At 41.7% G+C, this 12,162-nt stretch overlaps 1 protein-coding gene across 1 annotated transcript in view; it reads right to left on the bottom strand.

Moving 5' to 3' along the window:
* The window catches only part of CPO (carboxypeptidase O), a gene marked incomplete at its 3' end in the record, with an annotated part of 13,080 nt that extends 1,241 nt beyond the window's left edge, over positions 1 to 11,839 (bottom strand). The window contains exons 1-10 of the mRNA XM_008936361.1: positions 11,760 to 11,839; positions 8,733 to 8,808; positions 8,232 to 8,356; positions 5,649 to 5,763; positions 4,560 to 4,661; positions 3,703 to 3,807; positions 3,033 to 3,143; positions 1,789 to 1,879; positions 1,007 to 1,209; positions 241 to 325 (exon numbers count right to left, since the gene is read on the bottom strand). Of these exons, the coding sequence (XP_008934609.1) occupies positions 241 to 325; positions 1,007 to 1,209; positions 1,789 to 1,879; positions 3,033 to 3,143; positions 3,703 to 3,807; positions 4,560 to 4,661; positions 5,649 to 5,763; positions 8,232 to 8,356; positions 8,733 to 8,808; positions 11,760 to 11,839 (1,093 nt within the window). The remainder of the gene's footprint in view (positions 1 to 240; positions 326 to 1,006; positions 1,210 to 1,788; positions 1,880 to 3,032; positions 3,144 to 3,702; positions 3,808 to 4,559; positions 4,662 to 5,648; positions 5,764 to 8,231; positions 8,357 to 8,732; positions 8,809 to 11,759) is intronic.
* Positions 11,840 to 12,162: the final 323 nt, after the last annotated feature.

Here is a 12,162-nt window from a genome sequence, read left to right as displayed (position 1 = left end):
AGATGTCTGTTAGGAACTTGCCTCTGATCAATGCTCCCTTCCTTCCCACAGTCAGCTTTATAATGTACAGCCTTATCTTCTGTTCAAACGACTGCTGCTTAGATGTTCCAATGAACCAGCCCATTAAATATTACTCAAAGAGGAAACTCAGCCAAAGAGTACTTACTGATGCCTGCAACACAAGAGTGACTCTCATCTTTGAAAAACAGGGCAATCAAAGGGAAAAGTAAAGAAACTTACATAAAATTAAAGAGGTGGGTCCTACTTCATATTTGGTCCCGTATTTTCCCATCAGGGCAGCAGCTGCTTTCTGTGCAACATGCATCTGTGAGTTCAAAACAGGAGCAGCATTGTCATCAATGCCAGGACATTTGGCAACTATTCTGGGTAGACCAAAATTTTTGTCACTTGCAGCTTTATGTTTATGTGTGATCAGCTTTGAGCTCTGATATTATTCACTCAGGACTTTAGAGAAACCTATTACAAATGTTTGAAAGAATCATTCTTGATCTTCTTAAGGCAAATTATGTTAACACTTTAAAAATTACTCTGCTAATAGGCAGAGAAGATGCTTGCTTTGTTGTTTAGCTAAAGGGCTGTATTTTTGAGAATTAGAATCTATGCTGTATAGCATGCTGGTACTGACTACTGCAGTGATTGAGCCCTTACACTTGTTACATTGCCACAGACTCTGCATCCCACCACCTTTAGAAACTGAACCACAGACATACTAAATGGCTTTTCCCTCATGTGCTTGACTACTGCTCCAGCTACTGGAATGTTCATAAATGCATTTCAATTTTTCTGCTTTAAGGTAAAGGTTAAGATTCATTCTGAGGGGAATAAACCTGGCTGATACTGCACAGAGCATCAGTAACTCTGGGAGCAAAGCCCCTGAATAAGCCCAGCTCCTCTGGAGGAAAGGCAGGAGGACAAATGGAGTTGTGCCACACGTGCTGCCAGCACTTGTTCCCTGCAAGCACAGAAGATGAATGCTTTGCCCTACCAGTTCTTCACTGTTACTTGGAGGTGCAGTTGTGGAGCCATAGGGAGTGAGGATGAACTGCCCGTAGGAGTGAATGGTTAAATAGCACACAATGTCACTCTTCCTCCTCCTGAGAAACTGAGCCACAGCTCTGGTCTCAGGCTCTGATTCTGGTCCTGATCCACAGAAGATTTCACTGCTGCAGTTGTAAGAAACACCAACACCTGGAGAGGAATACCAAAAGGGAATCAAAGGGGGAACACATAAGCAGCAGTTCAGAGGGAACAGGGAGATTTGCCTCAGAGTGCTAAGGCGTGTGTTTATGTGGGCAGGGAGACCAGACAGCTCAGTGGGACTTTAACATTTTACTCCGTTGGTAGCAACTAAAATTCAGTACAAGACTGAAATATTTAACACACATTTACAGGTTGGTTGCACTGAAAACACTCGACACCACCGCAGTGTGCCACCTGCCAGGGAAGCTTTGGAGGCTCCTTGAAATTCATGGCAAACACAAATGCTGGCTGTTAAGTGACTAACTCCTAGCATTGCTGCCTGGAGGTGATGCTTGCTCCTGCAGTGAATTAAAGGTATACTTATATAAGCAGCAGTTTTTGCTCATGAAACTAAACACCAGTTGAAAGTCAATGACTTAATATTTCTACAAGCCAGGTTTTTATTTTTACATATGTCTTGGTGACAAGATGAGTATTCCTTTCTTACAGAGATTATTCTTATTTCAGAGGCTAGATATTACTCTTGCTTTACACTTGTGCTGCTGATCTGAAAGAACTGGAACTTACTGCCCCAGGAGGAGTTGAAGTTTCTGTTCAGGTCTGTCCCGTAGCAGGTGCCATTCTGGTATGGAGAACGGTTTTTCCTCCACAGACGATCCTGAGCAAAAGTAACTTCAGTTACAGCATAAGAACTCAATGATCCACAGGGCCTCGTGGTAATATGGTGTAAAGACTCCTTTATTTTAGACCTCTGCATTCTGAGCAGCTGTTTGTATTGCAAGAGAGCAGGGGTGATAAAGCCCAGTGACAGAACAGTGTATGTACTGCAGCCAGACTGCCATCTTCCACACGCCTGCATGCACCCCAAAATGTGCCTCCTGAGCTTTGAAAACAGAGTATTCTTCTTCTATAGTATCCAGCTGTTTTCAAGCAGTGTTGCACCCCTAAGAAAGACTGTGTGTTGTGAGGGATACCTCTGTGTCCAAGAGATGATAGCTGAAATTTTATGTTTCAGATTAAAATTAGCTTTTTTTTTTTTTTTGTCAGCTACTCTTCTGCTGCTCCTTGGCTCCCTCCTATGTTCCCTGCTGTGTTCACCTGGTTCTCTGCAGACCTCACTGCACTGCCTCTGTGAGCTGCCCAGCCAAATTACCTGTGGGTCCAAGTGCAATGTGTGGCATGGCCCAGAGCTGCCAGGGAGCAAGCTGCAGGCAGCAGGGCTGGCTGGGCCTGCTGGGCCATGCTCAGGGCCTGCATTCAAACCTGTTTTCACTGGGATCCAGAGCCTGGAAGTGTGATGAGAGTTGCTGAAGACCAACATTTTGCCTTATCTTCCATATCAGAAAAGGAAGTTTATTTGGGAAGGCACACCTATTTCAAAATCAAACAGTCCAGTATTTGACCAGTTCTCCTCCTGTCCCATGCTGCAAAGGTGCTTAGACCCATCTGCTAACTGAGATCTCTTGTGAAGAATGACTCCTTCAGGCATGCTCAGCTCCATCAACTGAGCCTTGAGCTATTAGCAGGGAAGTCAGTCCATCTCCAGAAACCTAAAAGCAATTCATCCTGTGGTTTTGTCCTTCTCTTTTCCCAAAGCTAGGAATTTTCCATTTGCTAGGAGTTTTTAGCCCTGTAATCTCCAGCGCCTACTGATTTACCAGAAGAAACAAAACCTCTCTGCCATGACAGAATTTGTGTGAGTAATGATTCTGTCACTGTTTAAATATAATTGCTATGATTGTATTTGAAATGAACCAAGCATGCTGCACACATCTAACTCTCAGTCTAGTTCCTGGATTTTCAGTACTCACTTTTTGCCAGGAATAGATGTAGCCATCAATATTGAGAACTGGCAAGACGTAGAGGTCAAAATTCTGCAGAAATCTGCTTATCTTGGGGTCAGATTTGTAATTTTGAAGAATCTGAAAAGAAAAAGATACAGAAGACTGAACAGAGAATCTAGTGGTAGTCACTGGAAGGAGCTGGTTAAGAACTCCTGTCAGGGAATCACTCACTCCTGGATATCACCACAGTATCCAAGATCTACTTGCAGTCTGTTCCTACTGCAGCCAGGCCATATGCAGGTATGAAAGCTGCATGATAGGGTACCCGTGCTCCAGGTACTTGCAGTACACATGGAATGTTGCTATAGCATATTTTAGAGTTGCTTTATCCTAGGGGAACTGTGGCTTTGTAATGCAGAGAGGCAGCTGTGGGAAATGGAGAGATTGCTGTAAAATTCAGGGGCTTTGGAACCAGCTTAGGTGTAGCAAACAGTGTGCTGACAAATATTGTCCCATATCTCATCTCAAACTGTGATTTGGACTCAGGTCTCCACAGGTATCTGTACTACTTACTAATTTTGAAACTCATATTTTAATGGAAAAAGCAACATTCTTGGTACCATGATGGAGAAGGGTATGGAGGTATCCAAAGAGATAGAGTGTTTTTCATTACTTAAGTGGAAAAATGAGGACTCACTTCTTTCACAAACCACTGGCAGAAGGCTGGAGAGATCCATTCTCTGGCATGAATCCCACAGTCCATCCACATGATCTTTTTGGCTTTGTCTGATGGCTGGCTGATCTGAGATAGTGTGAAAATGATCATTTCAGAAACTGTTACTTTACAATAAAAGAACCTATTGTGATACAAAAAGAAAAGGCTGTGCCCTGAGATGACACTGAGCCATCTGAGAGTATTATTATTATTATTATTATTATTATTATGGGCATAGTTATGACAAGTTCTCCTTCCTCATAACCCCATCTCTGTAGTATTGCAGGGCAACAGTTTTAAAGTGTCTGTTGAGCAGGAGTGTCAACAAAACACTTTCTTTTTTATTTGTATTAGTCATTCACAGGACCAGTTGTTCTTACTGTGATATTATTGGTTTTTAGAAGGGGAAGGCAGGGAATCTAATTTTACTCAGTGATAGGGACAAGTTAGACAATAACTAAACTGATTATTAAGACTGTGTTTTTACTAGAGCATCTGATAAAGAATGTCATGGAATACTCCTAGCTGAAAGGCTGTGTGCTGTAAAGAGTAATAAAAGCAACAAAACAAAATTCTTTATCCTCACACAGAGATGTTGCCAAGCTATTCTCAGCTTGATTTGTATTTCTAAACAAGACTTCAGTTAAATTTGTTGTTTTCACTGCATAGTAGCAATAGTAATGTTATGGTGACAGTGCATATGAAAGCTGGCAGATCTTACTGTACTGCAGAGGAGTAGAATGATCTCCTGTTATTTCAGTGAATTGGGTTAAGCACCATCTTAGGAAAGATCTGAGTCCTGTGTACTTTTATTGGTTCCCAGAAGGTTCCTCCCTTACCTGCAGATAATTCATCGTGCGGTTCTCGACTGTCGCCCCCAGGGAGTGCTGAGTCACCACCTCACTGTTGCTCTTCTGGATCTCACTCATCCATTGATAAATCTAGAACAGTCACAGAGAATTCTTGGCCCAAAGTGGGAGTTTCCTTCTCTTTCCCACACCCATTTCTGGATTAAAGGATTTTCTTTTGCTTAGATAAGCCTCGTTTTTCTCAGAGCTTACTTGAATCTGTGATATCACTCAACACTCCAGGAAGCCCCTTCACTTGGCTCTGAGCAAAGGCATGGTCATATCTCACTGGGTGTTAAAAGGTAACATCACAGCAATAAGTACAGCACTGATACTCTGCTTTGGATCTCATTCAACAAGCCCATCCTATTGGGCATCTTTCTGTTGACTTCACCAGACATGGAGCCATCCCATCAGATCTTCCAAAGAGTATTACACTCTCTTCCCTCCCAGTGCCTGATTTTCCTGATATTCCATGGCTAAGAGGAAGAATACCACTATGCTCTGCCTTGGCTCAGGCTTACCCACTGCCTGTGAAACACAATACTAAGATGTCTTCACTACCCACCTTCATGACATTATTCTCTCCTGAAGTGTCAAAACCCTGTCCTTAAATTATCTCTTTCCACAGCTCTCCCACTGTTCACCTCTTCTTCCTCACTGGGGTTTCAGAGGCCACAATAGCCTTTGCACTTCATGCTTGGCTCAGCATCAAACATACTAGGGCTTACATGAATAAGTACTAGAGATAATGATGAAGCACTACAGGGTAGAAAGGTAGCAAACCAAGCAACTGAACCCCAGAATATTATGTGCAAAATGATATGACTGCTTCATGCAAGGCATTTAGGGTTTGATCAGGGAGAAACTGAGGATTTAATCAAAATCAGTGGCAAATTCAGGCTCAATTCAGCCAGGTCGAGATTCTAATCAAAGAATAAAGACTGATTCTGTAAAGAAAAAAAGCCAGAAAGTGCTCCACTGACTTCAGCTGAGCTTTCTGCAACCACAAAGTTGCTTGCTGTGCATTTACAAAATAGCAGCAACAAAGAAAGTGAGCAGGTCTGGGTTCCTCTTTACCTCTTCCATTGGATGATATTCAGTGTAGACATAATTTTCCAGGACCTGCCTGTGGCTGCTCCTCTTCCTTGGCATGCTCTGATCCACCAGTTCCTGCACGTCAGGTATTAGGACTCTGAGGGGAGGGGAAAGGGGAGATGATAGAAAAGAAAATAGTCCCTAACAATTACTATAGAACTATCATGGTGGGTACATAGATTACATCAACAAAGGAAAAGATTTAGCCTTTTCTGTTGTGGACTGCCAGGCAAAGTCAACACCATTAGCATAATGGTTACTTTCATGTAAGAGAAACTTCAAAGTAGAGAGATTTTCACTGAGCTTTAACAGTAAAATAATGATTTTACTTTTTTTTTTTTTAAGACTGACAATTTTCTGAAAAAAAAGTTGGATATATTTCTTTTCTTCACTACTTCTGGGTAAAACTCTAAAATATCAGCTTTTGGAAAAGGGAGGGAAAAGTGCAAATTTTAACTTTAGTGTTTCATTGTATTTTATGGAGACATTTTCAATCTGCAAAGACTTCACAGAAGCATTCCCTGCAATCTGCAAAAATTAGAACAAACCCCCTCTTTCCTTCAAAAAACTCTGCTTGCTTTTTAGCTACAAAGTAATTCAGAAATGAATATAGCACAGGAAGGATTCCAGGATCAAGGGAGTCAATAAAACCTTTTGTTAGGCCTTTGGAGCATACGCTGTGCTTCCTCTCTGTGTAAACCCTTTGCTGAGACAATTGCAAAGCTCAGCAAACACTGTTGATTTCAAACACTGCAACTGCTACTGGGCTGTGCTGCACTGATCCATCTCTCTGGAAACTGCAGGTAAGAAACTTCTCAGAGTAGTTAGGGCTGACTTTCACCCTGAGCTTTGATGTTTATTCACGTCTGAACTTCAAACTGAAATTCAGGCGGCGCAAATTCCCGTGAACTGAAACCACACACAGCAAATGCCTTATCAGAGCTCTGGAGAATTGAAATCCCAGAGTCTGACACACTCAGAATACTGATGTCCTGATTAGAATTTGTCATTTTTGTCTCTATCATTATATACCTGACTGTCATGTTACCTTCTTTGCATGTCGGTTGCCTTCTAAAAGGTGGTTCCTGCTCTGAATATGTTGTAGGAACTTTAACTCTAACATTGCCATGCTCTTCTCAACCCCTTTGTCATACAGAGCTAAAATTTCAGCTTGACTGTTAAATTACCACATCTTCCTTTAGGACCCCACACAAGGTGGACACAGTTCTGGCCCCAGTCCAGGGGAAAAAAAAAAATCAAGCTTCTAACTTCAGTTTAGTCTTTAAATTTTAAATTTCCACTAGAGTTAGTTAAAATCATTAGAAAATTAAGAACTTTGATATAGATAAGAGGTTAAATAACTTCTGGAACATTGACTAAATCCTGAACACCTAGACCTGATGCTAGATCATTTGTACTGGCTCCCACCTCATGTCTCTCCATCTCTGGTTGTCAGGGCATCACACTTACTAAAAAGAATTTGTCAGGCAAGATGCAGGATGTCAAGATCAGCTTTAACTCTGAACAGCTTTGAAGTGGCACCAATCCTTTAACTTATCTTCAGTTGGTAGATGCCAGTGTCTGACCACAGGCCATTTGTCACCAGCCCTGAATTCATATAAGCAGGATTGTTTATATGAAATATAGCTGGCAGCTACTGGTTACCTAAAAAAGTCACTTCCAAGTGGGAATGGGGCTGTGTGAGGAGGAGATCTTACTTTATCCCATTTGGCTTTCTAAACATTCTTTGTATCTGGCTTAGGTCTCCTGGATGGCAGTGGAAGTGTGGCTGTCAGTGAAGCTGTGTGGCTGTAGGTGTGATAATGCACCGTGGGCCATGAGCAGCTCCTGGCTCCCAGCTGGGTGCACAGTGGGGACCTGCCACTGGAACCTTTGTGCCAGGCTGGGATGTCTGTGTGGTGCTAGGGATTTCTCACCAGCCCCAGGTTGGGGTGGGATGGAGAGGGAGGAGGTAGGGGTAGGAAACTGCAACTTTGAAGAAACTGGCTGAGTACTGAATGTGAAAGGGCTCTTCTCCAAACCAGAGATGCAACAAAAGACAGGGAAGGAAAAAGGAGAGCTACAGAGACTGCTTCTCTGCAGTGACACTGATTAAATCTTTGGGTTTTCCAAAACAGGGAGAACCCAGTGTTCAATAGTCCATGCTCTCCAAGAGCAAAGCATGCTCCTGGAAGTAGTGGTTGTACCAAGTTTGTCTTCCTGCCTTCAGACTGAAAAGCTGAGTCATACACCTCAGCTCTGTCCTCTGCCACTGAGGGCAACAGCAGGAAACAAGACAGATTGGGCTGTCTCAGGTCCCAGCTTCAAATTCACAGTCCAGGCTAGCTGGAAGGTGAATAAACAGGGCACAGGGCAGTGTGCTGTTAAAACTCGAAGGGCATCTGTGCACTGGGCAGGTCAAGGCAAGTTGTAGGCACTTGGAACAAAGGTTGGGTCCTATCACCAGTACTTGCTGACTGTTCATTGGAAAGGGCTGGGTCCTTCAGTGACAGCAGAGAAGACTGTTAGAGCAAGGCTTTCCCATCAGGAAATGAGAGGTTTTACTTGTAAGAGATCATGTGCTGATCTAAGCTGTCTTTCACCTCCTGCACCAGCGGGGCTGGGACCCTTATGTGCAGGTCTTCTCCAGCCCTGATCTCTTCAGGCAGTGGGGGCTTCCACAAATCCAGCTGTGAAGAGAAGAAAGCAATGCACAAATCAAGCAATGTTTCCAGAATGAGAAAACACATTTGAGATAGAGGAGCTGCATATCAATAAATGGAAGGAATTTTCCTTCAAATTCTCTCCTTAACTATTCTCCAGCTGTCTGTTCCTAGAGCATGAAGCACAGGCTCATGCAAACAGGTTTGCATTGACTCAGGCACCTTCACAGAGCCATGCAAGGAAACTAACTTCTTCCCATGAACTCCATCAGGTGGTGGAAGGGCAATTCCACCCCACACTGAGAAAAGAAAGTCAAGTAAAGCTTTTTCAATTTCTTTAACCTTCATTCCCATACATGCCAATCTGTTCTACAGCCCAAGGCCCCACTCTGCTTTTTCTTACCAGCAAAGTGCTGCAAAGATGCTGAAGATGCTGGACTTGCTCGAATGTTTCTGGAAAAATATGCAAAACCTGATCCCTGTAAGTTCACCAGAGAAACAAGATCAGTTTTAATCTCTGTTACAGTATCTGGAAAAATATGCAAAACCTGATCCCTGGAAGTTCACCAGAGAAACAAGATCAGTTCTAATCTCTGTTACAGTATTCATGATTTCTGAAGTCAAAAGGAGGTCTTTTGTTCTGTAGAAGGAAGACAGAGCATGTAACTGATCACTGTTCCAACCAAAACGTAGCTGGGTGGTGAATTCTTGGAATGTTTTAGCTACAAATAGGACTAAGTGATGTGAGTTTTCTGTTACCAGAGCATTGGGTTAACTCTGCTTCCTTGCCAGTGGCAATTCTTTATTCCCCTTACCAGCTCCACTGATCCAGCTGTTCACGTGAGCCCTTGGTGTGTGTTTCTGCATTTGCAGGACCAGGGACAAAACAAGATCATTTGTAATATTGAACAAATTATAATAAACTTTTTCTCCTGTTCAGGAATTATTCAGTTTTTCCAGACAGAGTTGGTGCTTTGCTAATCAATGTCAGCACACAGAAGCATTAGAGAGCCATGATAAATGAGCAGTGCTAGGAGCTCAAAATGTTCACAGTTTACTTGTCATAAGAATAATCAATTTATTCCACAAATAGTGAATAGTGTGAGCTCCAGCACAGCACATTGTTAATCAGTTTCCATGAAACAAAAATTTCTAGTACAACATCTACCATTTTATATTTAATTTGATTGTACGTTTATATGTATTTTATGTACTTATATTTTTCATATTATTTTCTGAGAATATATTTTCATGAGGCCCCAAAAAATCTTCATTTACTATAGACAATCTGAAAAAAAATACAGCAAGTTTGCAAAGAACAAATTAAAATGGTTGGAAATACAGAAAAAACAAATCTGTATCCCTTTGTAATTATTTTTCCAATTCTTTTTCAGTGCTTGTTCAGATCAGCTTTCCAGGGCTGATAGCAAGGGTGACATTTCTAATGACAGGGTTTCATAATGAGGAGTGGATTTGGACAACTGCATTCCATGACTCAAAGGTGAGATCTCAGTTATCACTGAGATGGGATGGACCAGGGGACCTGAGAAATGTTCCTTTTTGATGGCAAACAGTAACTACTGCTTCACTGTCTCCTTCAGTGAGCTCAGTGGTCCTGGGGCCCTTTACAGGACAAGTACAAAAAAGGAACATTTTGTGATCTAAAGCTTTTGTAATAGAAATTCTTCTTGCAAAAGCCTTGCGTGGCTTTTTATTAAAGCCATGGTCATGATGATCATCAATATAATATGCTCTCATCATCTGAACTGCAACTGCTATCATTTGTGCTTCCATACACAAATGGACAATTAGCAGCTTAATATACATGCAAATAGAATTCACTGCTCATTCACATTATCCTCTGAAAAATAAGGGGATTTGGGGTGTTTTACATCTCTTGAAAACATCCCTTTCGCTGATAGAGAAACATAAAACTTGATAGTTAAAGTAGGCTGTTTACTGCTGGTTCAGGAGATGCTGTTAGCATGTAGGACCTTCATCTGTGGGGCCAAATGCTTACATTTGCATGGCTAACGATTTGGGACAGCAGCCCTGATGTCTTTGTAATAAACCTTGTAGATGCAGGATAAACATCTTTGGTAGGACAATAAACATCTCAGCTGCAGTTCAGAGTTTATTCTCTCTACATGCCTGGGCTTGCTTTGCTCTTTGTCTATCAGCAAGGGAAACAATATCCTCTAATATCTTTCTATCCTCATTGACATTATGGCTTAATTACATCAAATGAAAGAAACGCCAGACAGTCAGATTGCTGCCAGATGGCCAGCTCTTATTTACTGATAAACCTTTTACAATAGCCAGTGTGGAGACAAATAATTTTTAACAGTAAACTAAGAGTAGAAAGCACAGGCTCATTTATGATTATGGACTAGGATTTTCAGTGGAGAAGTGCAAAGTCAGCCCGTGTGACCATGTGATCCACCTCAACATGGATGTTCATAGGTGGGATATTTCATTGAAGTTGCTGGACAGAGCAAATGGCAATGGAAATGGGCTTTCCTGGTCATTTCATCTTCGTGTGAGTGTTGCCCACCCAAAGTCACACTGACATTCAATCAAATGTGTTTTTAAACCCCATGCAAGTACTCAACAGGTTCAGTCCTGTGCAGCAATCAGAAACAAAAATCAACACTACGTTGCCAAGGGCCTGTTGGATTCTGTCAGGTGAGATTGACAGGCTCTCTGTCCCTGATCAAACCTGAAGACTAAACATTATCCAAGGGACATGACACATTTTAAAGAGAGAAGTAGTGGCTCTGTGTGCTCCCCCAGGAGCTTTGCCAGGAGAGTTGTCAAACACGTATCCTACAAAGGAGCTTCCTTGCAGTAAGCATTGCTTGGGTTTCTCTCCTTTTAAAAAGGATATTCAGGGCATATAACTAGTAAAAAGGCACTTTTCTTGGAGTGAGGATTGTCTGGATCAGTTCTTTTAGCTTTTTCTTGGTCATTGTTACAGCTTTCCCACAGGAGTTCAGTATCTGAGCTGGTTTTGGGGCACCATCTTTTCCACATAACCTCAGCTGTCCTTTATTAATAGATATATTTTTGCTCTGTCATCCCCCCCCTCCTTCATATTCAGAAAAGGCATTTTATTCCTACAGCATCTGGTTTCAAAGTTCATTATGAAAGAGGTTAAGCCAAATGAATTTCAGCTAATGGAAGCAGAGCATCCTGAGGTACATTTTAGAGGCATTCTGTGTCTCCTATGACTGCAGCCATATCTTTGTTGGCTTGGATTTGGTTCACTCTTTCTTCATTTCCCATCTCTGTTTTCTTTCCAAATCTTACAAAGCTTACAGCTAAGTAACCCTATCTCCAGGTTTTTAGTTCATAACTCTTATTATTCTTACATAGCTCCTGAGAATTTTACTGCATGCACAGTTCTTCAGGATACCCCATTCACACTTACCTGTCATATTTCAATTTCAAGCTGAGATTTTCAGGAATTAGCATTCCCAGAGAAAAGATGATCCCAAGAAAAAGCTGCATCTTTGTATAAAGAACCCAGCCCTGACAGTGCAGGTCTAGAGAGGAGAATTGATCTAGACTGATCATATATAACCAGCCTTATCCTGGAAGGGACCCTGCCCTTGTTGAATCATTAACTTCACTTTTACATCATTTTACTTTTCCTTAATTCTCCAAACTCTCTTCTGCACCCCAAAACACAAATATACAAGAATGACAACATCCTTACTGAAGCACTTCTGAGAAGTAAGAAGATTTTTCTACATGTTGCCTTCAAGTCTTTGAAAATATTATGTTACAAAGTTGGTAGTTGTTGGAGAAAGTGTTACCTGCAAGGTTATAAA

This window comes from Merops nubicus, unplaced genomic scaffold (assembly GCF_000691845.1).
Source record: "Merops nubicus isolate BGI_N331 unplaced genomic scaffold, ASM69184v1 scaffold5520, whole genome shotgun sequence".
Classification (NCBI taxonomy): domain Eukaryota; kingdom Metazoa; phylum Chordata; class Aves; order Coraciiformes; family Meropidae; genus Merops; species Merops nubicus.
This window is presented reverse-complemented; position numbering and strand designations above follow the sequence as displayed.